General features: G+C 35.2%; 4 protein-coding genes across 15 annotated transcripts; 1 reads left to right on the top strand and 3 right to left on the bottom strand.

The window, feature by feature from the left end:
* Positions 1–911: 911 nt before the first annotated feature.
* On the bottom strand, positions 912–6,137 carry LOC111305386 (uncharacterized). 11 transcript variants are annotated; one of them, XM_089750961.1, is made up of 4 exons: positions 5,918–6,137; positions 4,472–4,714; positions 1,295–2,451; positions 912–1,163 (listed from the first exon to the last, which is right to left on the bottom strand). In XM_089750961.1, the coding sequence occupies exon 3, from the start codon at positions 2,448–2,450 to the stop codon at positions 1,305–1,307; it is 1,146 nt and encodes a 381-aa protein (XP_089607087.1). In that variant the 5' UTR covers position 2,451; positions 4,472–4,714; positions 5,918–6,137; the 3' UTR covers positions 912–1,163; positions 1,295–1,304. The 11 variants fall into 11 exon arrangements, with proteins under 11 accessions (XP_089607087.1, XP_089607089.1, XP_089607086.1 ...); XM_089750963.1 differs by lacking the exon at positions 5,918–6,137 and adding an exon at positions 5,789–5,883 and having other exon boundaries at positions 1,283–2,451; XM_089750960.1 differs by lacking the exon at positions 5,918–6,137 and adding an exon at positions 5,646–5,782.
* Positions 6,138–6,180: 43 nt separating this feature from the next.
* On the top strand, positions 6,181–8,240 carry LOC111305387 (sm-like protein LSM5). Its single transcript, XM_022902889.2, has 4 exons — positions 6,181–6,338; positions 6,432–6,555; positions 7,450–7,522; positions 7,785–8,240. The coding sequence occupies exons 1-4, from the start codon at positions 6,305–6,307 to the stop codon at positions 7,815–7,817; spliced, it is 264 nt and encodes an 87-aa protein (XP_022758624.1). The 5' UTR covers positions 6,181–6,304; the 3' UTR covers positions 7,818–8,240.
* A 97-nt stretch (positions 8,241–8,337) lies between these two features.
* On the bottom strand, positions 8,338–13,515 carry LOC111305385 (3-ketoacyl CoA thiolase 1, peroxisomal-like). The gene is made up of 14 exons (XM_022902878.2): positions 13,085–13,515; positions 12,920–12,996; positions 12,444–12,528; positions 12,227–12,353; positions 11,852–11,950; positions 11,678–11,748; positions 11,485–11,592; positions 11,317–11,394; positions 11,111–11,243; positions 10,925–11,021; positions 9,496–9,619; positions 9,294–9,402; positions 8,936–9,019; positions 8,338–8,567 (listed from the first exon to the last, which is right to left on the bottom strand). The coding sequence occupies exons 1-14, from the start codon at positions 13,181–13,183 to the stop codon at positions 8,458–8,460; spliced, it is 1,401 nt and encodes a 466-aa protein (XP_022758613.2). The 5' UTR covers positions 13,184–13,515; the 3' UTR covers positions 8,338–8,457.
* Positions 13,516–14,991: 1,476 nt separating this feature from the next.
* On the bottom strand, positions 14,992–23,533 carry LOC111305384 (RAF-like serine/threonine-protein kinase 20). 2 transcript variants are annotated; one of them, XR_016331177.1, is made up of 9 exons: positions 23,065–23,503; positions 19,460–22,928; positions 19,282–19,368; positions 18,362–18,627; positions 17,114–17,277; positions 16,884–17,031; positions 16,453–16,575; positions 16,267–16,354; positions 14,992–15,565 (listed from the first exon to the last, which is right to left on the bottom strand). XR_016331177.1 is itself a non-coding variant. In XM_022902875.2 (9 exons), exons 2-9 carry the CDS (start codon positions 22,394–22,396, stop codon positions 15,354–15,356), a joined length of 3,912 nt encoding a protein of 1,303 aa, XP_022758610.2. In that variant the 5' UTR covers positions 22,397–22,928; positions 23,065–23,533; the 3' UTR covers positions 14,992–15,353. The 2 variants fall into 2 exon arrangements, 1 of the variants encoding a protein (XP_022758610.2); XM_022902875.2 differs by having other exon boundaries at positions 18,475–18,627; positions 23,065–23,533.
* Positions 23,534–25,493: the final 1,960 nt, after the last annotated feature.

The following is a 25,493-nucleotide window of genomic DNA, read 5'->3' as shown; positions in this document are numbered from 1 at the left end:
CATACTGCAGACGGGGATATAACAATATTAGAATGCAAGACAGATAATTCTCCGCCAAAATTTGATAGCGTTTTTGTTCTTAAGCATAATGTCAAACAGGAAGGTAGTTGACTGAAATCTTGAAGTGGCTGAGCTACTAGACAACGTACAAGAAAACTTGGCTGAGAATAGAGAATGGAAGAAAGCATCAAGTGTCCGAAAACCATTCTCAAGATAGAAAGGGATAGATGCCTACTAATAACTTCACATCCAGTTTGGCTGCGTATAAAATCCAATAATATACGAATAAAACCTCTACAAATGAAAACCAAACATTTATGATGATTGCTGGCACTGTAGTAATCTCATTTAATAACTCAATTTATTTCCTTCCAAAATGCTTTTGAAAGATCAAAATGATGTAGTTAGCTTTGTCTAGCAACGTCTACAAAGAGAGGTATTAATGGCAGCAACCAACCCCTATGGATGGCTTCCGAACAAAGATAGAAGAAAAACAATGGCATCGAATATTAGTTCAATCCAATCCACTACAACACAACTATCAAAAACTCGATTGTCGAGCTTGACGATTGAGAACGGATTGAAACATTTTTTTATACGAGAACATCAAAATATAGAATAATCTTAAGGAATAAATAGTATAAATAATGTCTTCCAATGCCAAATTTCTTTCATCCTCCAAAAGTTAATTAATTTAACTTAATTAATTCATGAAACCCTTAAAAAATAATATCTAATAAATCTATAATTATAAAGTTCTGATCCCCATGCCTGTAATCCATTTTTCTATCCTATTCTAAATTGCAGTCTCTTTTGTGAAAAGAAAATCCAAATTTCCTAACTCCATTAACGTAACAACATGGAAATTGCGAGAAAACATAAAAGAATACAAAAAAAAAAAAAAAAAAACCGAAGTACAAACCGAGCCTTGAATTAAAAGGCTTAAAGCACAAATGAAAAACAATGAATGCCACAATTGCCAGTAGAATACTTTGTATTACATAATACTTGAAGATTAACGCTGGTACGAGTTTCAGGACACTGTAAGCATAATCGCCTAAAGCCATAAGAAGACAAATTTTATATAGAATTCCACTTAACTTGAAGCATCCCGAAGACCCACAAGCTGATGGCTTCTGAAACCAGCAAACTCCTATTATCATCTAAAAAATAACAATTTATGCACATTACTGGGACATCAATGGTAAGAACACCCGTACAGTCAGATAAATGCAATCTGAAATAATTTCATATGAAGCCATGTCAAGAAACTGGGATTTACCAGGGCAAATACCTGACTCCTTTCATGACTGATCTTCATCTGACCTTGATCGCATCAGACGTCTACGTCTTCTTGGGTTTGGAGATGCATCGTCACCTACATCGCTTAATATGTGCACATCATCTTCGTTGTCGTCGTCTTGCAAACCCAAGAGATTTTCACCCCAGAGGAACCTACGCTCAGATAAAGCTCCTGCAGGGCGTCGATGCCTTGACCAAACCCTGGACCTTGCTCTCGGTTCACCAACACTGTCAACCAAACCAAACATCTGAAACAAAAAGAAAGTAGTCCACCATGGTTCACTAACATCACCTGCGCCATTCTCCCTTTCCACTGCCAACCTATCTCCGTTCTCGATAACATAGTCTCCAACCACAAGAGCACCAGGCATGGCAGATCGAATAGCACTTACAATGTCACCATATTCTCTTTGGTGCTCAAGGCGGCGCCAAGCTCGTTCTCTGGATGGGTCAATATCTGAAGGTCGCATTGTTGGGTGAACTCCCCTGGCATGCCGACGCAATTCCTGGTAATTGCCAGAGTAGGAGCAAGATTCCCTAGAACAAGTTCTCTTCTTCAAATTTAGATACTTTCTGGCCTCTTCCACAACCTCCCAGCCGAGTATGTTCCCTCGGCAGAGAGGGCATTTCAAACTAGATTTAGACTCTGATGTATTCTCTGCATCTACTTCTTCAGATTCAGCTCCTCCCTGAAAGGAATCAGAGTCCCCTATTTCTATAATACCTTCTCCTTGTGAAGCAACATGCCTACTTGGCTCTTGGGTATTAACTTCTGATCCTCCTGCCATGCTATTGGTTTCATTCAGATTTCGACTTCCATTACCTTCAATAAAATCAGTTCTGAAGGCCAAGGTCATATCAGAAGTACTAGAATTCTGAGGGTTTATGGGTACAGGATGGGGTAATATTGGACTCTTACTAGAATTAGCCCTTAATTTTTTAAATCGATCTAGGCAATTTGAATGCCTGTAACTTGTATCACAAATGTAAGATCTGCAACCCTTCTCGTGCGAGCTGCACAGGAGGAGAACAGCATTATGTGGATGGTCCATGCAGATTGGACATGAGACTTCATCCAGTTCTTTATGCAGTGCACGGACATCAGAATCAGTAATTATTCTTCGTTTAACACCAGCCATCTTGCACATGCTGTGTAAAGTTACTCAGCATATTGAACTCATCAGGTAATGGGAAAAATAGTCCATTAATCAAAGCATAAACTAGATAATGAACATTATAATTTGGTCATAAAAACATAATAAACAACAAAACCAGCACTATGCAAAAAGCAATTTCAAAGGCCTCCTAAGTGATATTTTACTAGTAAAATGAGACAGGAAAAATGGCAGGATGTCAATGAATCGAAAGGCAGCAACCAAATACACTCAAGATTCCAAAAAGGAAAAACAAGCAAAAAAATAGGAAAACCTATCACATTCTTGTCCCATAAACCCCAATTTCTTTCTTTCTTTCTTGGAAAGGCATGGTGCAGGAAGGGAAAGGAATTAAAAATTTTCTAACTTCCTTTGACTGCTGCTTTCTGATCCTCCATTCTTCTCCCATTCACACAAACACAATAATAATGACCAAACTCACTGAGGCACAACTAATGGTTCATTTCAAAAGCCTGCACTTGACAGCCTTCTAAGGATCAACCACTAATACTAGTTAGACAGAAGTATAGAGAAGTCCTCCTATAAAATGAAAAAACTTAGATCCCCACACAAGGCAGTTAAAATTAAGTGCATTCCGTAAGGATAGATAAGCACCATAAAGTAAGAATCAGCTATGATATATTTTAGCTCATTTGTTTATATTGCCAGATTTACTGTCTATTGAAAATTCATCTTATCCAATGCCACTAATTTTACCAAATGCTAATCTTGCAAATTGATACTAGGATAGATAATGGTAACATTGTATCATAGTGATGTCTTGTAAAGTAAGCTTACATACAATGGCATTCATGATGTTCATTCTTTTTTTTTTTTTGGCCAAAAAAGTTCATTTCATTTTAATTCATGTGATTTTATCAATAAAATTTCTCTTAACATTTTGGCAAGCACCTATATACCTATACAAAAAGGAAAATTAAGCGGATAACAATAAATTTGGTAAACTGTTTTCTTTTAACCATTTGCTAAACACCTACATACCTATGTGAAAGGGAAAAGTATGCAGACCACAATAAATTTGGTAAGTTGTTTTCTCTTCATATTTTGCAAAACACCTACATATGTATATGAAAGGGAAAAGCATGCAGACCACAATAAATTTGGTAAGTTGTTTAAGAATTCTCCTTTAACCTATTCCAGGAAGCAATAGTCTAATAAATGCTCCACTCACAATTTTTCTGAATATTAGACCAACAATTAAGAAAGAAAACAAACTTGGATATGCCATGTTCAGCCTTCTCCTTCATAAACCCTATTCTGTGGCTAGAGAAAGTTAAGAAAGAGGCAATGAAGAATCATATTTACAGTGAACGAAATGGGAAAGCAACCATCTTCCATTTTCCTAAGGTCCCCGTTGACATGGTATCAACAATCATTTAAGGAATGATAAGCTAAATCATCAGAACAGAACTCACTGTCTGTTTTTCTTGGAATAATTTTAGAAATTCATTGATAGACTAGTCCTTAGCAATCCAAGAAACAGCATTGTCATGACCGATATATTCCTCAACAATAACAACTCAAAGTCATACATTTGAAAGTAGCATCAAAAAGAAGGAAGTCACATACCGACCATCCATCTAGATATAGATGGTGAGAGAACAATAACCAAAATGTTTCAACATCTTCACCAATACTAGTCAGCCTAGTACCAAAGGAAACCTACTAAAATCTAGAACAAAATTTGCTAAATTCTTTCTTACTTTTCAAGTTGAAACCTAGGAGAACTTAAACACATTCAATAGTCCTTAGCAATAATATTTTGATGTTCAAACTTGAAAAAACTACTTCTCCAACTTCATCACATACAAATATATAAACATAAGTAAATACTAGATAGAAAAAGCCATAGATGTTTGCATACGAATAATAAACAAAAGCAATGTGAGCAAGGGAAACATTTGTCAGTCTATTAAATGAGAGCATACCAAGCACTATCAATAATTTTAAAACATAAAGAAAGTAGTACATCTTTTAACTGAACATAAACTTACCACAAGGCTGAACTTTAAATATATTTCCTACTGCAGCCTTCTGTGTCTCTATGTGTTACCAACTCAAAACTATAGAATCCTTACTTGTTAACTTTTACAAAGAAAATCACAAGACAAAGCCTGATGCAAAGCTCCAAAGTTCTGAACAAAATAATGCACTGTAAGTAGTCCTAGAAAACTTATCAAACAGAACCCTTGAATACGTAACTAAGAACTTAGTCTTGAACCACACGGCCACCATACCTGCAGTCAGACCACAAAAACCAGAAAAGATTGTCAAATTCAATATATATCTCAATCTATAATTTCTACCAACGATCAATAGAGAGAAGAAAAACGAATAGAAATCATCTGGGTAGTGTCGCATTGAGGTGAAGATTGTAATGGTTGTTTGAACCATCAATGCAATAACACCTTCTCATAAAATTTTTATGCTCAATGAGGCTTAATTCCCAGTTACTTGAGGATAAACATATGAGAAAGCAATTGCATACAACAGTCATCAGTTCTAACAACCAAACTTTTTAATTCATGCATAACTGCTTCCTATAAACACCGTAGGTAAACCTTTTTCAAAGCCAAATTTCAAATTATCGATAGAGTACCTAAGGTGATACAGAAGAACAGCTTTTCAATTTTCATTCAATAATATAGTACATATATTTTTGTACCAAATCGTGCTCAGCTAATCTTTTTCAATCTCACCAGAGCCCCATATAGAACTAGAAAACTGACCCCGTGGGCAATTTTAAAATAAACACACAAATATATAAATTGCTTTATAGAAAAGGAAAAACAAGTTTATGTGGAGCATAATTAGTCTTAAAGCAGGGGTTTTCAGATTCCAAAATCCCATCTTTTCTATTTCCCAGAGATTCAGTACCTTAACTCAAAATAGAAATCATAAAAACCTCACATATCAAATACCAATCCTTCCCCACCAATTCACCTAAACCCTAACCCCTACAAAGATTCCTTATTTACCAGGGTAGACAAACAAATCATCATCAATTTACAAATTATATAAAAAATCAGAAACACATCATTGGCCATAATACAGATCAATCCATCATTCTAAACCAAAATAAATAAATAAATAAAAATCATGAAAAAGGTTCAAACTTTAACAATTAAATATATGAAAAAAAAGTGAGATTTTACGAAGGGGAAATACGGAATTTGGAAATTGGCAATTATCCGATCTCGAAAAGGGAAGTTGAGATTGCTTTGGAAGGGTAGAAGAACCGTAGAATATATGACTAATAATAATTGAATTGAATAAATAAACTTAACAGCAAACCCCCTTTTGAAAATTACCTTTTCATTTTTTTAAAAATTTAACTATTCTATTTTAATTATTTAGATTTATTTATATAGGTGGAAGGATAGACAGATGATAAATGGAGGTTGAGAAATACGAAAAGAGGGGCATTCATCGGATACAACCTCCTCCTTTGTTGCTGATGGGTTGCTGCTTTTACACGTGTCCTCCCGTAATGTGTCTTTCAACCCAAGATACCACAAGTATGACGTGTCATCCGCTTTGTTGATCCTCCTCCTTGGCTACTACACTAACACGCAAATTCCCGTCCGTATATTTGAATTTTTTCGACCGTGACGCCGCCCCGGCGAGGACGACCTGGCCCGTGCTTGTTGTTACCCGTTTGTTACTGTGTAGGTGATGGGTCGGGGATTTTGGAAGTCCATTGGGCCAAACGGGCCTGTTGATCTAACGAACTCGTTTCAGAAAGGATATATTGGTCATTCAAAACACTGAAGCCCTTTAAATAAGAAAAAGTGGAGCTTTCTCTCTTGCGGAATCCTCTCAAAGCAATGGCAAACAATCCTTCACAGCTTCTTCCATCAGGTGACAAGTTTTCTTTTATTTTCTTTTTTCCTTCACTTTCTCGAGAAAGTAAGGAAAAATCCTAATCTTGGTTTGTTTTTCTTTGCTTTGCAGAGTTGATAGACAGGTGCATAGGGTCCAAAATATGGGTGATAATGAAAGGGGACAAGGAGCTCGTGGGTACTCTAAGAGGCTTCGATGTCTACGTCAACATGGTCCTGGAAGATGTCACTGAATAGTAAAGTTCTTCATTTTTTTCTTTGAATTTTTAGATATAGATTTATCGGCTTAAACTGCCCCTGCAATGTTTTATTTCTGTTTTGTGCGTTAGGGTTTTAAGTTCTCTCAATGAAAATGGGGTTAGGAAAATGATGGGAAAGAGAGAAAGTTGGAGTTTTTATTTCTGGGTATTAGTTATGTTGTTTGTATTGAATAAATGTCAAATTTTGGCTAGCTTTCTTTTAACCCTTAAATTACTTGAAAGTCTGTAATTTGAAGTTCAATTTTGAAGCCGAATTCCTATGAATTGAAACTTTATTTTTCATATTTTGGTTCAATGTTGAATTCTTTATAAGTTAGCATGGCAGTAACTGGAGAAAGTGAGATGGCTTATAATTTTTCCGGGATAGATTTAGTACTACTATTTCTTAACAATATTGGTGCATTGTTGCCTTGGGTTGGTGTTCAGGTTTTTGAGCAAATCATTTTAATTACTGGTAATTTTGTATTTGCTATAATCCTCATTACAGAAGGAAAAGGTTGAGAACTGGCTATCCATCTAGAGGAAAAAAGTTTTTGGGCTGGACATCCACCCACTTGTCTAACTGCACAGATTATTCTTCTTTTACATTTTATGTGTGTCCCAATTGATGTTCATTGCTTGATTGTACAATGTTATTTCTTTTGAGAGTGACAGGATGTTTGATTTGTTTTTCTCACATTGATTTGAAAAGAATAGTGCTATACAAGAATGTGTATATTTTCATTTGACTTTAATGGCTTAGTAACATGTCTGCCCCATGCTTGTCTGCATGCAATAAGTAATTGCTGAATGTTTCTCCCCTTAAATAGTACAGCCTTCATAGCTTGTGTTGATCGTGTTTGCTTCTCTGCTTGTGTTTGGATATTACAGTGAGATCACTGCTGAAGGAAGACGGATCACAAAGCTTGATCAAATTTTGCTTAATGGGAACAACATTGCCATTGTAAGATTAAATGGTTTCTGATTTAGTTAATGCCTTTCTTGTTAAAACCATGATTTACTTAGGATTGGTATATTTATAAGGATCACATTTTAGATTGAAACAAATTTCTGCTAACTAGATATCAGCATGTAAACTGTAGATCGCTAACTAGGGCCAAAAGGTACCAATTTGGAAAAGAGAAACCAAATGCCACTGCATATAAAGAATTATAATAGATTCCAGTATCAAATTTCTTATACTCATTCTTTTTTGTGCAATGCAGCTTGTCCCAGGAGGCTCACCTGATCCAGAATGAAAGTGTCTTCTCCTCCCTGTTTCTTGGTTCTTCCCTTTTAATGATATTGGTTCCACACCATATTCTCGGTTTTAATCAGAATTCTGGTGCACAAGAAGCACTCTTATTATTACCTCAATCACTGTAAGATTTTCCAGGTTGGGTTTTAGGACAGAGTTGGTGGCGGTTACCGTAATGGTTAATGATTGATTATGCTTATCATAACTTTGAAATGTTTTTAGTTCTAATATCGCTTTTATGCATCATAATTTTGAATATAGATGATGGAGCTGAATGCTTCAGCTTCTAAGAAACTGTCGCTAGTTCAAGTGACTAGGAAAGTAAGTTAGCATAAGCTATCATGCATCCCCAGATTGACAGCTTGAATTTAAAAGAGGTATTTTTCCTCTGTTTTTTACATGATAATTCAGATGTATAATTGAATCCATGGCAACCTCATTCTCAAATTGTGCATCCAGATTATAATAAACCAGATTATGTGGATAAATTTGTAGTTAGAAAATTTGACACAGTCTTGAGCTATTGCATAGATAAAGTTTATTTTGATTTCCAGTATGCAGCTTTGACAACTGACAATTATCTAATTTTAGGAATGTTCCAAAGTCGTTAAATTCAAATAGAAAGATACTAACAACCATATCTATCGAGCATCCTTTGAGAGAAGCTCGTTACATTTGACAGCTCGAGCGTTGCAGAATTCATCAACACAGTCTCCCCTTTCAAAAACAGCTGCAGCCCCCATTCCACTGCCTGCAATGGCAGAGTCAAACAGATAAAGAAAGAAAATGAACCATGATATAATTGCTACAAATAGTCAGCTTCAAAAACATTAGACCTTCTACCAATTTAGTTGAACTGTTTAAAACCCAATTCTATGATCAACTCAATGAGTTCAATAACCTATGGTCAAATGCAAGCAAAAGAAAGATATGACTGGGCTTTCACACATTACTATGACTTACTCAAAAGAAAAAGGCAATTGCAATCCTTCGTCCATTAGGTTACATAGTCCATTTATCAAGTTCATTATTTGACCAAGGTTAGACCTGAATCTTCTTTAGTTTTTCATGTTGTGGAGAGAGAGAGAGAGAGAGAGAGAGAGAGAGAGAGAGAGAGACCTATGCACATTGAGATCACTCCGAAGCGACAGTCCTTCCCACGACGCTTCATCTCATACAAAAGAGTTCCAACACATCGAGCACCTGATACACAAAATAATATATAGGTTAAATTAATACCAGACGACCCTCAAGACCAAGCTTAGCCACTGGAAAGGTTAGAACAGGCAACATATATTTGTTATATGTTTGTAGAGGACCATATATACAGGCGCGCAAACAAATACTCGTGTATGTCTGTGTCTTGGCTTGTGTGCACCTCTCATTGTTTATCATGAGCTCAGTTCCATGCAGCAGCAATGGTGTAACTGAGGCAATTTATTTATTATAAATTGTCAAATTTCTGTTTGATAAGTACCTGTAGCACCCAAAGGATGCCCAAGGGCTATTGCACCTCCATTAACATTGACCTTTGCACGATCAAGCCCCAATTTCTTACAAGAGTATACAAACTGAGATGCAAATGCCTGACGCAAAATAAATATTGCATAATTAGAAAATAAAGTAAAACTCATACTAAATTCACCTTCAAAATAAAATCAATCAAAGAAACCCACTACCTCATTTATCTCAAACAAGTCTATGTCACCAAGCTCAAGACCTGCAGACTTAACCGCAGCTGGTATGGCAACAGCGGGACCAATGCCCATCACAGCAGGATCCACACCAACAGCAGCAAAACTTCTATAAAAGGAGCATAAGAAAGCAGTGTGAGGGGCTTAAAATGTGAATTTATATATTCACTCCTACCTAAAATTCTCCTATGGTAATCAGACCTTTTAAGCTAGACATTGATTAGAAAAAAAGGCGATAGATTATGTAGTGCAAAAAATATTTCCTTCTTTATTACTTTCACCCCTAAATTTGTAAAGCTCTAAGCTTGGCAAACTTGGTAGGCATTGATGTCATTGTTATTTTCTCTCTCAAAACCCTAGCTTCTTCTACTGTTTGTGGTCACGTAACAGAACTCTAGCACCATATGATAGATTTGTCTGTGATCCTACTCTATTACTAATATTAATATGAGAAATTCAATCAAGAAAGAGAGCAGTGTGATTCCTCCAGGATGAAGAAGGAAAGCAAAAGAAAAAGAAGGGGAGGCATGTGTCACGGGTCGAAACTTAAGCTCTGAATCCGCGCGGCTCTGGAACCCGGACATTCACCCTTCCGGTGTCCCAGATCAGCCTTCCTGCTACAATTCACAAAAGACGCCTCACAAGGCGGAGGTGGTATGAACCCTTATATACCCCAGTGACCCTCCTATTATGTTCGATGTGGGATTCAAGACTCTTTCTTAGGTCCGTGACATTCTCCCGCACCCAATCTCGTGACGCCTTCGTCACGGAGGCTGGCCACCCTGCTTACCTCTCTCGAGGTGCTTGGCGTGGATCGAACAGTTTAGAGCTGGCTCTGATACCACTTCTCACGGGTCGAGACTTAAGCTTCGAACCCGCGCGGCTCTAGGACCCGGGCATTCACCCTTCCCACGTCCCAGATCAGCCTTCCTACCACGGTTCATATCCTTGTGAGGTATTGTCCGCTCTGACCTCCATGACCTCACGGTTTTGTCCTACAAAAAGCACCTCATAAGACGGAGGTGGTGTGAACCCTTATAAACCCTAGTGACCCTCCTATTATGTTCGATGTAGGATTCAGGACTCTTCCTTAGGTCCGTTACACATGCACTACGCTAGATGAAGAAATCACTATCCTGATGCTTATTTTGCCCTCATTAAGGGAAACTTGTTTCTACAAGAAAGATTTGAAGTCTCAAATTAGTGAACTTCTGTTCAAGAATGTTCTTGATTTCTACTTAATATAACGAGGTAAATTAAGAAAATGAACACACAAAGGAACCATCATTTACCTGGTCACCAAAAGATCATGTAGAATAACTAAATGAAGAATCAGCCCAGCTCAACTTGTAGTTCTAATAAGCAAGCACTCTTTATCTGTGCTAGAAACTTTAGTACAAGCAGTTTTCATTACCTGAAAACACCAAGGATTGGAAGTCCTTTCTGCATAGCCAAACTTCTCTTCATAAGGAGGACTGCTCCTGCACCATCACTTACCTGGCTAGCATTTCCTAAGAAAAAAATCGGAACACAATTTTCATTCAAATTGCATAATGTTCTTGTCGGAGAAATAAATTTCACAAATTTCATTATTATGTACCAGCAGTTGTGGTCCCATCCTTTTTAAATGCAGGCTTCAACTTTGCTAGATCTGCCATGTTTGTGTTTGGACGGATTCCATCATCCACCAAAATTGTGACCGGCTTCTCTTCTCTGGTTTTGGGATCCACTATCTTCGCAGATTAACATAAGTTAATGAAACATCATACAAATTCCAAACCAGAATAATTTACCACCCAAAATTACCTTCGTAACTACAGGGATAATTTCATCTTTGAATTTACCAGATGCTGTTGCAGAAGCAGCTTGCCTATGAGATTCAACCTATGTTTACAAATCAAAGGCGTTTCAGGCTAAAAAAGATTAAATTTACATCAGTAGATAAAAGTAAACTGAAAAAAACACAGAACTTACAGCAGCCTCGTCTTGCTCTTGCCGTGTCACGCCATACCGCTGTGCAACATTTTCAGAAGTAATGCCCATAGGAAGAAGACAATCCCGGGCTTGGGCAAAGCTCTCTACCTGTAAAAAAAAATGCAGTTGAATATTAACACATCAACGTAAAACATATCCTAAAAAGTGAATACAAATTATATGTTTGACATACCTTTGGGTTAACTTTGCTAACCCCTGGAACAACTTTATCAATTGTCATGCTCTCCAATCCAGCACCAATGCCTACATTGAAAGTCAAGAACGTTAATGGAGGTGAAGGTCACTCGCATATCCGAATAAATCTTTCTCAGCATTCAAATATATAGATAAGATAAAGTATCCCTACCAATATCATAAAATCCTGCTTTTATGCAGGCAGCAACATCAGCAACTGCTTGCAGGCCAGATGAACATTGCCTGTTGACAGTTCTAATAGGCACAGTATCTGGTTGAAACAGTTAATTATATTAGCAATGTTTCATACAAAAAGCACTGTAAACAAATGGAATCAACAATTTAGAATTCGATGCAAGTCTTCCAATTTATATTTCTATTATCAACATAGTAAAAACCTTGGTAATGACTCCAAATGTAGCATGCCAAAAGCAATTAACAAATGAAATGAAAATTCAATAATTTTCAATACAACAAACAGTTTAAATCTCGAAAAAGGATAGAAATTTTAAAGCGTACAAGAATAAGAATGAAAGAATATGTATACCTGGGAAACCAGCATAGAATGCAGCCATCCTACACTCCATTCCTCTTTGTGAGCCAGGTGCCAAAACTGTACCGACAACTATATCTGCCAACTCACTTGGGTTCAGCTTTGTTCTATCTATCAAAGCCTGCATTGAGAATTAACTTAAGATTAAGAAAGGAGGCAAATCAAATCTGATTTCATAGAAAACTGAATACAAAAACCAAAAGCATCCAACCTTCAAAACAGGGGCAAGTAAATCATCTGCAAGTGTATCCTTGAAGCCTCCACGCTTTGCCTTGCAAATTGCAGTGCGACATGCCCTGTGTAACAACGTTTTACCCCTCTTTGATTCAAAATTAACAGATCAAAGAAACATATAAAAGATGAAAAAAAAAATAGTCTTTTTGGCAAATCTATTTGGAGGTTGCTTCTCGTATTGATGCCTTCGGATAAAAAATACAAATTTTGGAAGAATTAACTTAGAATATCAAGGTTTTTCACTAATAACAGAATACATTACTTGACTTCTGCATACATAAAAATCCTTTTACCCTTGAAACGGTTTCCTTTCCTTCATTTTAATCAATCGCTAATCATGATATTATGACTTCTGTCACTTAAATTTAGGCAACCAGCCTTAGTATGAACAAGTAGTAACAAATGTTTGTAATATACCAAAGAAGAAAAGAAGATAGTATTAAAATAACTTACGCCACAATCACAACATCATCACCAAAAGCAGCCGTCCGGTGATAAGCAGCGCCATCTCCGGCCGCACAAATTGAAGGCTGATCAAATGGAAACAAACCCACTTTTAAAAGAAAAGAAACAACAAAAAAAAAAAAAACAAAATCCAGTAATAGGGATCAAGCTTACAAAAAGAACGTCAGCGGATTCATGGGATTGAGGAGAAGAAGAAGAAGAGGGTAGTAAATGATGAAGCAAAACTCTCTGTCTGTTGACTGCTTTCTCCATATCTATCAATCTCTCTTGTCTTTCTCTCTAATCTTTCACTTGTTTCCTCTCTAAAAATGGGTTAATATAGAAACATTAACTACTTCTTGGTGGGATGTCTTTTCCAGGGACTTGAGCAAGTTTGGTCAAGTTCATCGGCTTGTAGCCCTTTACAAATAGTAACAAGTTTGTGGCAATAAAAAAGAATTCATTCATTCAACAACCAATGAGTGGAATCTTAGTTGGATTTTTCAGTCTTCTTCCCCAGTCTTTTTGCTTGGTTTGATTTGATGCCATATATCATGTGGCTTGAGTCTTCCACGAAAATTGCTCCCACGTTTTTCAAGTTGGACGAAGGGGGATTTACTCATTTTATTTTATTTTTTAATCTGCTGCTCCTATTTTTCCTTTATTTCATTAGTGGTCGGCGCCTTTCTATTTTCTCTATTGACTACAACTGGGTTTGAATTTGAAGTCAGAGCCGCAGCAATTTTTTTGGTTTTTTTTTTTTTTTCACATAATATTTCAATTCATGTAAAATATTAAATTTTATATATTTATATTATATTTTATATAAAAAAAATACATATCATAACTTATATCAAAATAAAAATATAAAATATATTTTTTTAATTTTATTAAACTTAAATATAATAATTATTAAAATTTTAAATAATATTATTTTTATATTTTATATTTATATTACATTTATATTATATAAATATATCATATTTTAAATTATCAAACTTACAACCAAAACACTTGCAATGCTACTTCTCTGCCTTCTTTGTTAACTTGTGAAAGACAAATTGTGATTCGGAAAATCTAAAAAATCTGTACTTATACTTGGACATCCCACTGTTAGGCGGGTTAAAAATTTATTACTTAAAATATAAAAACTTTGACAACATTTATATCTCTTTTATATATATATATATATATATATATATAAACATATTTGAAAAGACTACCCATCTCTCAAAGAAATTATTCATTTTTACTCACGTAACCTTTTCCCATTTAAAAAAAATTAAAAACATATTTTTTTTCAAATTACTGACGTATCGGAAGACCAAATCGTAGTTATTAAAAAATGGAAAGATTTCAATTCAAAATCTTGCTATAATCTCATTCTCACATTCTTAAATAAAAAAAAGTATAAAAATCTGTTTATGCAGGCAAATGTCGGTCAAAGTTTTATCTTGAATATTTTATCTTTTGTTATTTTTTAAAAGTAAGAATTAAATTTAAATTTGTGACTGAAACTAAGAGTAAAAAAACCCGGTCAAAGTTTTTATAAATAGTACCGTTGGCAGTCAGCTGACAAAGTAATTAATACAACAACCATTTGTGATCCAGCAGCTTTACGATTGTGACGGCAGTGTTTTTCTCACTAGTAAGCACGAAGATGATACACAACTCTATCTTACTTTTTCCTGAATTGATAGTCGGGACAAGTGGAAATGTGAACATGAAAAACCCAACAACCCTATCTTTAATTACCTCTTTCATATAGAATTTATTATTAAAATTCAGTAAAAATAACATAAAAACCTCTAAATTTTAATTCTTTATTTAAATAAATTTTTATATTTTTATTTTATTCAAATAAATTTTTAATTTTTAATTTAAACTTAAATAATAAAGATTTATTTAAATATAAATAAAGAGATAACAATTTATTTATGTACAATAAAAATATAAAATTTTATTTTTTAAATTGAATAATTCAAGAGCTTTTTTAATAATCTAGTCATAAAGTTTTATAGAAATTTTCTGCCTGTAATTTTCGATATTACTGTTCAAACAAGCACCACCAAGAAAATGAATGAACATGTGAAAACCATGGCACCTTTTTTTTCTCTCTCTTTCTTTTCTAAATATGTGTATATACATATAAACATACTATTTTCAACAAAATCATCAATAATAAACTGGCCGGAGAACTCTGTAAATGCTCTCTATCAGGCTTACTACTATGACCACCTGATTACTCAGTTACAAAAGAATAAACAAATGAATCGATATATTTATTAACAACGGTAAGAAGGGGGAAAATTTTGGCCATCAATGATCAAACTCTACTCATGCTCATCGTTCTGATGATTTGATCCTCTACATCAAAGATAGATACTTAAGTTTACGGACGTACCTACAAACAAAACAAGTGCTCGCATATAACGATGACTACTCATGCCGTAACATTAGGCCTCGTCTGTCTTGCCTGATTGTATTGTCCCTTGGGCTGAAGCAACATAGAGATGGATCGAAGCCTGTTTATTATCTCGGTAAAAGATGGTCTAGATTCAGGATCAGGAGACCAGCACTGTTCCATCAGCTTCCTCCAATCAGGATCACAATGTTCCGGAATAGGAGGTCGAAGAGTGTTCTTCACAATCCCCCCTGCAATCACAATTCACCAATCGAGCATAAAGCCAAATTTTGGTTAAAGCCAGAAGGTTTTTGTTTACTTTTCAGATATAGCAAGCAAAAAACTAAAAGGGTAATTAATATACAACCATAAAACATGGAAGATAGTCAAGAACATGCAATTTATGATATGGCTTCAATTTATTTATGTGAGTTGTTTATAATTGTTGTTTTATACTCTTACAGAACACGAGCATTTAAGCCAAGGTGAAAAGTAAAAACTCTTACAACTCTCCGTAAATATTTGTGATCTTCATCTTCAACCAATCCTATCATTTGATTCAGTGACATAATGATCATCAATATCATCATTATTAACCCATGAGTAAGCTTCCAGTGAAGCCAACTTTAAACTGCAAGTATATTAGTTTCTTCTAGCCTATTTTTGGCTTGACTTTTTGAAACTTTCTGAATTATTGTCTTACCTTGAATAAAAAATTTAAATAGAAAAGAAGAGAAAAACCACATGCAAATCCTCATACTCCAGTTAGATTTGATTTGTTCAATCCAATCCGCATATGCCAAAGAAAATACTGACACACCATTTTAGCTACCGTATGCCCTCCATAGTGGAACTAATATCATGTCCTAACATCCCAATCACTTTTCCATGCATGTAAATTTTCTCTACAGGATCAGAAGCTAATTGCACATTAGGTAAATCAAAATCTCACCAATAATGGCACCACAATGCATATCGGCATATGGCTCCTCCCCAGTCAAGATTTCCCACATTGATATTCCAAATGAGAACACATCAACCTGTCAGATCAAATATCATAATTTTTGGCTTTAACATTTATTTATTCATTCTTTCCTTCACAGTGGCAAGAAATATATTAGAATATGGCTTTACAGACCTTTTCAGAAACCCGGCTGCTGCTACCATTTAACAGTTCTGGTGCCATCCATGGGAGGGTGCCTCGCACACCTCCAGAAACAAGAGTATTGCGCTTGATTCTTGATAATCCAAAATCTCCAACCTACAGAAACAATACACAGTAGACATGCTTCAATTGAAAAGCCAATGTAAACCTTCCTGTACCATAAGCCTTCCTAACATGATAAGTGACAGGATATAGACTAGTTAGAAGGGGAACATAAAGCTCTTAAGGGTATTCTATTGTACCCAAACATATGATCAGCATTCATCTTGGACCAAAAAACAATCAATTCCACTTTAACAGAATTAAGAATTCTTCTCTCTGGCCATTTATGGTCTTTGGTATCACGCAAAGCACCTTGAAATAAAAAATGTCTACTAGAAGGGAGTTTGTCTCTAATATATTACCTTGCATATGGGTCGTTCTGGGTCCCTTAGATTTACAAGCAAATTGTCACATTTCAGATCAAAATGAACAATGTTTTTGGAGTGCAAGTATTCCATGCCAAAAGCTGCATCCATGGCAATTATGAGCTTTTTACGACGAGCAAGTGATCTGCATAAGAATCCCAAAAAAACAGTAAGTGCATCATTAATGAGTGAAGGACTGTAAAATTGGGAAATTGAACCTATATTACCTATCCTTCTTGATTAGGACAGTCCTAAGCGACCCATTTACCATAAATTCAGTTACAGTTGCCAAGGTTCCTCCAGTTCCATCTGGTACTACTCCATAAAATGCAACCACATTTGGATGATGCAAATTTGAGAGGATGTGTGCTTCTCTCCAGAAGTCTTTGGTCTGGTACAGCCAAACATTCATCAGCTTCGGGCATGCAAACAAGTCAAATTGCTATGAAGAATATGACTGCAAAATTGTTTAAAGGATCTCAATAGTACTACAGAATGGGAATTCCCCCATTCTTCTTGCTATTACAATGGCAGAAAAGGGAGCAAGGGAGGAAAATAATGACCCACTTCAAGATGCCATTGTACTCAAGCCTGTTAGTTAATTTTCAGCTATTTCTATCTTTCATATTTAAGTAAATTGATTCAATCTTGCTAAATCAAACACCAAACCCTGTTCCAACCACCAACCCAAAGGACAAAAACCTTTTTCTTCTTTCTTTCTAGGACCCTTTATTCAAAATTTGGAGCAATCATGACAAGTGACAACCCATAGGCTAATCTTTCTTGATAAAAACATCGGATTTGTTATTCATATCAACACTCTTTCTTGATAAAAACAAATTATTTATGATACATATTGAAGCTACTGCAAACAACTGTAACTCAAGACAGAAAACCTTCCAAAAATAACAAAAAATAGATTATCAATCTAAAATTGCAGAAGAGAAGGGCAGAATAACCATAGCAAATATATTTCACTCTAACAGAAGTCAAGAAGAAGGCCAAAAAGAGACCAATATCAAAAAGAGAAAGGTTACCCCATAAATTTTTCTTCCATGACTTATAATAATAAAAATATTTTATAGACTCTTCCCTTATTTGTTTTTTGGATGAAACCTAGGGTGCAAGTGCACTATTCAAACCACCTAACCAGCAAATCATTCCTTTTTTTCCTTTCCAGAACTTTCTGCACCCAAAACTCGTAGTGCAGAATAGCTAGTACAAAAGAAGACGCAAATCATAAATGTGAACAAAGACAAAAATATCTTTCAGATGAATTTCATTCTAATGTTTATAATGCAGGCATATACCATCAAATCTGTACCCTTAATCATTATGAAGCTTCTTATGAGATTCAATATCAACTTTCCTACATCTAGGATTAGGAACTGGAAAGATAAGGGGAGAAAAGATTCAATATCAGCTGAATTTCATTAAAATGTTTGTAATGCAGGTGTATATTATTGAATCTGTACCCTTAATCATTATGAAGCTTCTTACGAGATCCAATATCAACTTTCCTACGTTTAGGATTAGGAACTGGAAAGATAAGGGGAGAAAAAAGAGGAAAACATCTCTGGAGACCCACCAACCGATCTTGCTCTGATGATCTGCCAGAAAAGCAACTCTTTTTTATTCTCTTTATAGCAACATCTGTTCCCCGCCATTTTCCATGGTAAACAGTTCCATATGTACCCGATCCTAGCTCCCTCAGTTCTTCAAGATCAGCATTTTTTATAATCTGTACATCAGAGTCAGAAAACTTTCATTCTCCTTCAGAAGCTAATTTTACAAGCAAGGAAGAAAAGTGGAAAACTAAAAGGGGAGAGGGGCAAACAGGGGCCGATCATTAGTTCAAAAGTTTTTGGTTACAAGGGAAAACAAGGCCAAGAGTTGACATAGAATCAAATCTTCTAACAAAACCACTAGCCTGGTTACCATACTTATGGTAGATTAATAGCAATATTGTTGGTTTCAGCGGGAAAGGGAAAAGGAAAGTTGTGAGAGTTAATTTTAAAGACAATTACAAATATACATGAACTCAAAGTCATGGAAAGGAAAGGAGATGGAGAAAAGACAAAAAGAGGAGGACAAACCACTCAAACAACATCAAATTATAAACTGATGCATACGTTAATTTGCACGTTTTTCATATGTGCAATCACAAGGATACCATAAGCAGATACATAATTATAATTTCAATGTAGATTAACTAAATGGAACCTTATTCAAATAAACAATAAGAAAGTTTTCCCAACTCACAAACAGGGAAAATTTATATTTGCAGTTCAAAATTTTGTTGCACATTTTTCAGCAAACAACACTGCATGAACTGGTCTCGTATTAAACGAGAAATTTTTATTGAAAACAGTTATGAATTGGATTAGTGCAGAACCTGCAAGCCATAGATGCTGGCTTCCATTTCAGCTATCAAGGCATCACTGAAGCACTCATCCTTGTATCGAGCATCAACCGTAGCGTCCTATGAACAAAGCCATTAAACTACCTAAGTTTACGGGCATCTATACAAGTTATAAAACTTGATGCACGTGACAAAATTTAACAAATCTTACCTTAGACTTAGATTCTGGAATGACATCCTCCAACTCTGTTGCAATAGGAGATACAATATCACTGCTTATCACATCCACACGTGGGACAACTGCAGATGGAACTTGAATCCCAGAAGGCACACTAGCGACCACATCTTCCAAACTAACTACTGGCTGTGGTTGGAATTGATATTTGTTCTTGCTTGAGAGTTCTGTCTGCTCAAATTTAACATCTTCTACAATTGAATTCTCATGCAAAGATCCTATCTTCTCAGCATTTTGATTGGGAAAATTAAGGTCATCATCAATGAGAGAAACCTCTCTCCTAAAAACTGCATTGTTTGCTGGATTCTGTGACATAGCATGAAGGTCATCCTTGTGCAAGTTTGAGCATAGACCAGAGTCAACATGAACTGGAGATGGATGCAAATTGGTTGAGCCCATCAGCATATCTTCTTTTGGTATATCCTTTTGACTTGCAACACACTGCAATTGTGGTGGTTCATGCAAAATTGGGCCATTCAATGACTCAGAGATAAGATCACCCAGTGAACACTCATCTCTTGAGTCTTTTATGGTCTTTGGAAATAAGCATGTGACTTCAGGGTTCCCACTGCAAGAAGAAATGCTCCCTCGTCCATCAATTACTTTCCCACTGAAACCACAACATTCAAGTATATCAGATGTGATTTTGTCCAAGGTCTGTGGATGCTTTATGTTATTTTCTATAGCCAAGGATGAAGGAACTTGTGAATCTTTTTTCCAAGTATCAATAGCAAAACCAGAAGTCTGATTGCAGTCCGCATTAGACAATTTATTGTTGTACTCCATACAGCAATCAGGGGATCTACCCTGACAAAACTTTCCACCTTGATGCAAAAATGGATCATTTTTATCAGACCTGTTCCTGGCATCCAAGCTTGCAGTATGTTCATCATAACCATTCGGTGTCATGAAACCGCATTTATTCAAATCAATTTTAGCTGTTTGGCATTTGTCATTACTGTCGCCAGTAGCCTTATGCATAGGTGTATTCCTGCAAGAAGGTTCAGGATTTGGAGAAGAACTCAGTATATCCCATGTTGACTTTGATGTGGATTCAATTTCTGACAAATCATTTTGTGCCCTGGGCTTCCTAATATCAATGTTATCATGTTGTTGCATCAACCTTTCCTGCATGGCATTTGAAACAAGAAGGGAAGGTGGTTGAGTTTTTGCAAAATTTAAAGGGGAAGATAGGCTTGCTCCTTCTTGTGAACAGTAAGCAGATCTCCCTCCGTGCTCCTGCAGCTTTGGATCGGAAAATGCATGTGACATGCTTGGGGGAGAATCAATGGAATCAACAGATCCTGACAACAGACTCAATGGATCATCAGCATGTGAGATAGGCTTTTCAAAAAGATACGATCTTTCCTTATGCATAGAGCTCCCATGTGAGACACAATTGTAATCACTATTATTTTTGTTTAAAACTGAAAGAGTCAGAGAATCTTCCCTGGGATTAGGGCTTAGTAACTGCCCTCCATATGCTTGGTATGTCTGGCTGGCATCAACCTTTACATAAGGGTGACTACAATTCATCAAATCAGGTGGAACCTGTTGGGCATGTTTATAGTTAGGAATTTCTGTGCCGCAGTTCTCAGGATTCAAGTGTGCTGTAATGAAGGAACTACTGCTTTCAATGCTGGAGTTGTCACCAAATGCTTGTGCACAAACACTGTTGGAACCTCCATGTTGGAAAGGTAGTGGAGTAATAGGAGGAGATGGAAGTGGCAACCTGGTTGCATTTTGAGAATCATGGAAAATCTGAGACGGATGCAAGGCATTAAAAGCACCCCTAGTCTCCGATGGGATCACTGAAGTGGGACAACATTTGTGGAAACTAGGGTTATGATCCAATGCCGGTCCTAGTTGACTTCCTTCACTGGGTAAACACTGCCCACCAGAGATTTTCATAAGACAAGGATCTACTATCCCATTAACAGCAACAACATACTGGTAATCAGGATTGCTCTGCTGAATGATGCTAGCCTCAAGAGAAGATGCATTTTCGGATTCACCAAAAGGAATCAAAACTATCCTCAGCCTTTGAGAACCTTCAAGCTTTTCAAGCCCATGGTATTCCTCTAGCATATTCTGAAGGTCTTCATCAGAAGACACGGATATAAGGGCATCAAGATCTTCACCTGGAAGTTGGTACTTGATTGAATGAGGTTGGTTGCAGATATCTAAAGTTTTCCTCACAAGCTCTTCCCAAGAAAGACACTTCTGAATGGAAATAATGCGCGTCTCTCCCCCAACATATCTGAGTTTTCCATCACTAGGCCTAGGCAATATTTTTCCACCAAAGCTGCAGAGAAATTTCATTTTCCCAGATTGAGATCCATCAGAAGCTCCTTGCCCCCTAAAGTTGCTGGAACTAGGAGAGTCAGATACATAAATGGGTGTAGTAGTTGGTCCAAAACCATTTGGATGGCTCACATCGCAATTCAATTCACCAAAAGCCTTCCTTGCCACTTGTCCAATATCACCATCTTCCTTCTGGTATCTACTTATTTTTTCAACACAAGACCCATTTTCACTCCCTTTAAAAGACCCTTTTGCAGATGCAAAATCAGAAACATCAGAAGCACACTCGGAATCCACTCTTTCCAACCCAAGAATTCGGGCAAGATCCTGGTACCCCAGCTGCTGGTTCTGGTTCTGATTGAACCCAACTCTCTTCTCATGTATGTGAGCAGCACCTGGTACAGCAGGTGTTGCTCTTGTGCCAACACACTCCTGAAGAAAATCCATGGAGAATTCCTCACCTGTCTGTACAGAGATATTTTTATTATTTACATTTTTTCCCGCATTAGCAACAACAGATGTAGACTCTTTCAGAATCAATTGATCAAATGGGCTAGCCGCCTCCCTGATCATGTTCCCCAACAAGTTCCCAGGTCTATTTACTTGCATAAAGACAATATCTTAGCTCCGTGAGACACTCTTTTCCTCTTCAACCCACCAACCAATTATGCATAATCAAGCTATTGTCATATCAGCTAACTTTCACAACCTCACAGTCAAAATCTAGTATTCCCCCAACGCCTACAAACACTACCTCCAATGCCTAAATCTTCAAATCAAAACCAACACACTCTCACACGTCACTAACATCCTATCTTCTATTTGCAACCCAATTGTCTCAATCGAATCCAACACATATTTACGAAACAAAAAGACGATCGCTAATTTACAAATCCATTTCACAAAAATTAGGTACAAATTAAGCACAAGATGTCAGCATCCCTCAATCCAAGGCCAAAATTTAGCTAGAATTCTAATCATACAAATGCCTCTCTCTTCTGCAAATTCCAGAACCAATCAGATTACCATAGATCCAAAACCAAAAGCAAGAATATACGCAAACCAATCCTCTAGCTCGAAAAACATATATACTCAATAATTATACTTCATGATCGTCGCTCAGAGTTATATACAGCGAAACCTAAAAAAAATCAAATACAAAACAAAGATAAGTAAATAAATACATAATCAGCAAAATATCAAACAAAGCACAACGGCATATCCATCAAAATTTTAAAATATAAACGAAATTAAGCGAAATTAAAAAATAACGGTACCTGATAATTAATCTGCTTTGTAAAATCCATGTTTTGAGCTCACAATTTATAGACTATGATGATGAAAATTATTATTATTTTTTTTTGGATTGAATCAAGAGAGTCAAAAAAAGAGCCGAAAGCTGAAAAGAGAAAAAAGAGGTGGAAAAAAAATGGATAAAGATGAGAAATTGGAAATGGTGGAGAAGAGAGCATGGGTTACGCCTGCAGCAGGTGAAAATCTCAGGCATGCGAAAGCTGACATCGCCGAGAATTAAGCGCCATCGACGCTCCTCGTTAAAATTATAAAATACTACAAAATAAATTAAATACTATTTTCTTAACATCTTCGGTTTCTAGCTGTAACCATTTTCCTACGTGGAGTTCTGGCATTTGGAGCTCGGAAAGTTCGCTTTCCTTTTCATTTACCCCCTCTATTTTTTTTGAAAATTTCTGCTGCTTTTTTTTTAATCTCATATCTTTTCTTTTCAAAAAAGTTCCCGCAAAAAATTAAATAAGAAAGGAAAGTGCCAATGCCCTCGGACCTTTTCAACTTATATAGAAGTGTATTTTCTTTTTCTTTTTTACAAAATGTTTTTTAATTTTTTGTCATATTTTTGTAAGATTTAGTAGCATAATTTATTTTGATGAACTGTTACTGAATTATTCAGACCTTGCTTCACCTCATATTAATTTTGATATTTAAAGGTAAGATTTTTAACTTTAAAAAACTTTTTTAATTTTTTTTCAAAAGTTAACTTATGGTGGACTTTTTTTTTATAGTACAAAAGGATGTTTTTAATTCGTAACTAAAAGAAATTATAATAAGTATTGAAATTAAAATTTTTTATTTTTTAAAAATAATTATATAAATTAATTTAATTAAGAATCCAGTGCAACTTATGGTATATTTTTTTATGAAAAAAGACTATAGTTTACAGATATTAAAATTTAAAATTTATTTCTACTGAATATAATTTAAAAATAATTTTATAAATTAATTAAATTATATTCTAAATTCAATTTATAATAAACTTTTAAATGTTGATTAATTACAAAAATCATTATATTGCCCCGTAAATTGTTTTTCTTTCTATATTTTTGTAACGATGTGCCAAGTAATTAATTTTATATTTCAAAAACAATCAAATTAAAAAAAAAAAAGGTTTTGATGAAATAGTAATCGACCAAAGACTTCACATTAAACATGATAGTTTTACGGTATTAATGTTTTGGCCGACGGGAAGATGTCGCTAATAACATAGTTGTGGAGTGTGATTAATTTTGGCCGTCACTGATTCATAAGGGTGACCAAAACATAGGCCAAAATGGGAAAATCATCAAGTGGGAGGCAATCGGCATGGATTGTCATTGCAGATCAGAATTTCATTTGTGTCAGTGGACTCAGCACCAAACGCTCTCTCTCCTTTCAGATCTCATATACAGGCCTGTTTTTTTGTGGTAGTTGAGATCTCGTTGTCCATATGCTCGTGACGTCACTTCGTTGTCGTCCATTACTTACAACTTTTCCTCTTATGGAAGACAAATTCGATGGTTTTTTTTTTTTTTTCTTTTAGAAAAGTTTAGGAGTATAAAAAGTTATTTCATTTTTAAGATTAGAGCAAGTTATCAATTTATAAAAAGATTTATGCATTTTTAAAAAATTTTTAAATTTTTAAATAATTTATCAATAAAATATTATAAAAAATTTAAACCTGTTTAATTTATATTCAAACCCTAAAATTTAACTACTTGCACCAACCACAGCACAAATTTGATAGTTTAGTGCTTGCTCAACAAAACCAACATTCTCTTTTCCAATTGGCTGCAAGTAATTGGTCTAATTGGACCATAATCAATTTCTTATTTATTAGTATCCAAACCTCAATATGGTATAATCATAACAAATATTCTTTAAAAACAAGTAAGCTAACAATTTTGGTCAAATTAATAATCCATTCCTATGCTTGATCAAAATGTGAATTTAATAATTGTATAGTAATTTATATCGTAAAGGATAAACATTAAAGGTTCTATTAAGTTATTGATATTTTTAAACTTAATTAAAAAAAAAAATTTTCTTAAAGATTAAATGAAAAATAATAGTTTTTTTTTTTAAGTAAATTGAGTAAAATCTAAACAAAATTTGATATTCGAATTATTAAATCGAGTTGGATTTATATAAAGATTTTTAATATTAATATTATGATTATATTAGAATTGGTTTTGTCTATGGACATTTTTATTTGTCACTTGCTAATAGATATTTCATTTTTTATTGAATAATTTTTGTGTTTTGCTTTTATGCAAAAGGATTAAAATCCTTAAATGCTTACACTTTCTCCAAGAAGTACTAGATTTGAGCTTTTAGCTAAAGAGGTTTTTTTAGTAGTAGTGCTGATAAACTAATGCAACCAAACCCATCAAAATCTCCATGATCTTTAGTTAGA

The sequence above is a fragment of the Durio zibethinus genome, chromosome 21 (assembly GCF_047325235.1).
Source record: "Durio zibethinus cultivar Kanyao isolate XHJ-2024 chromosome 21, ASM4732523v1, whole genome shotgun sequence".
In the NCBI taxonomy this organism is placed as follows: Eukaryota; Viridiplantae; Streptophyta; class Magnoliopsida; order Malvales; family Malvaceae; genus Durio; species Durio zibethinus.
This window is presented reverse-complemented; position numbering and strand designations above follow the sequence as displayed.

What these genes read in the sequence shown, in the direction of transcription:
- LOC111305384 (XM_022902875.2), bottom strand. Translation starts at nt 22,396, where the DNA reads ATGCAAGTAAATAGACCTGGGAACTTGTTGGGGAACATGATCAGGGAG. An exon ending in TTCCAGAATCTAAGTCTAAG is followed by an intron (nt 19,369 to 19,459) that starts GTAAGATTTGTT and finishes CTTTGTTCATAG; the next exon opens with GACGCTACGGTTGATGCTCG. An exon ending in GCAGCCGGGTTTCTGAAAAG is followed by an intron (nt 16,355 to 16,452) that starts GTCTGTAAAGCC and finishes TTGATCTGACAG; the next exon opens with GTTGATGTGTTCTCATTTGG.
- LOC111305387 (XM_022902889.2), top strand. Translation starts at nt 6,305, where the DNA reads ATGGCAAACAATCCTTCACAGCTTCTTCCATCAG. An exon ending in TTCACAGCTTCTTCCATCAG is followed by an intron (nt 6,339 to 6,431) that starts GTGACAAGTTTT and finishes TTTGCTTTGCAG; the next exon opens with AGTTGATAGACAGGTGCATA. An exon ending in ATGGGAACAACATTGCCATT is followed by an intron (nt 7,523 to 7,784) that starts GTAAGATTAAAT and finishes TGTGCAATGCAG; the next exon opens with CTTGTCCCAGGAGGCTCACC.
- LOC111305385 (XM_022902878.2), bottom strand. Translation starts at nt 13,183, where the DNA reads ATGGAGAAAGCAGTCAACAGACAGAGAGTTTTGCTTCATCATTTACTA. An exon ending in AGCAGGATTTTATGATATTG is followed by an intron (nt 11,749 to 11,851) that starts GTAGGGATACTT and finishes CTTTCAATGTAG; the next exon opens with GCATTGGTGCTGGATTGGAG. An exon ending in TTATCCCTGTAGTTACGAAG is followed by an intron (nt 11,244 to 11,316) that starts GTAATTTTGGGT and finishes TAATCTGCGAAG; the next exon opens with ATAGTGGATCCCAAAACCAG.
- LOC111305386 (XM_089750961.1), bottom strand. Translation starts at nt 2,450, where the DNA reads ATGTGCAAGATGGCTGGTGTTAAACGAAGAATAATTACTGATTCTGAT.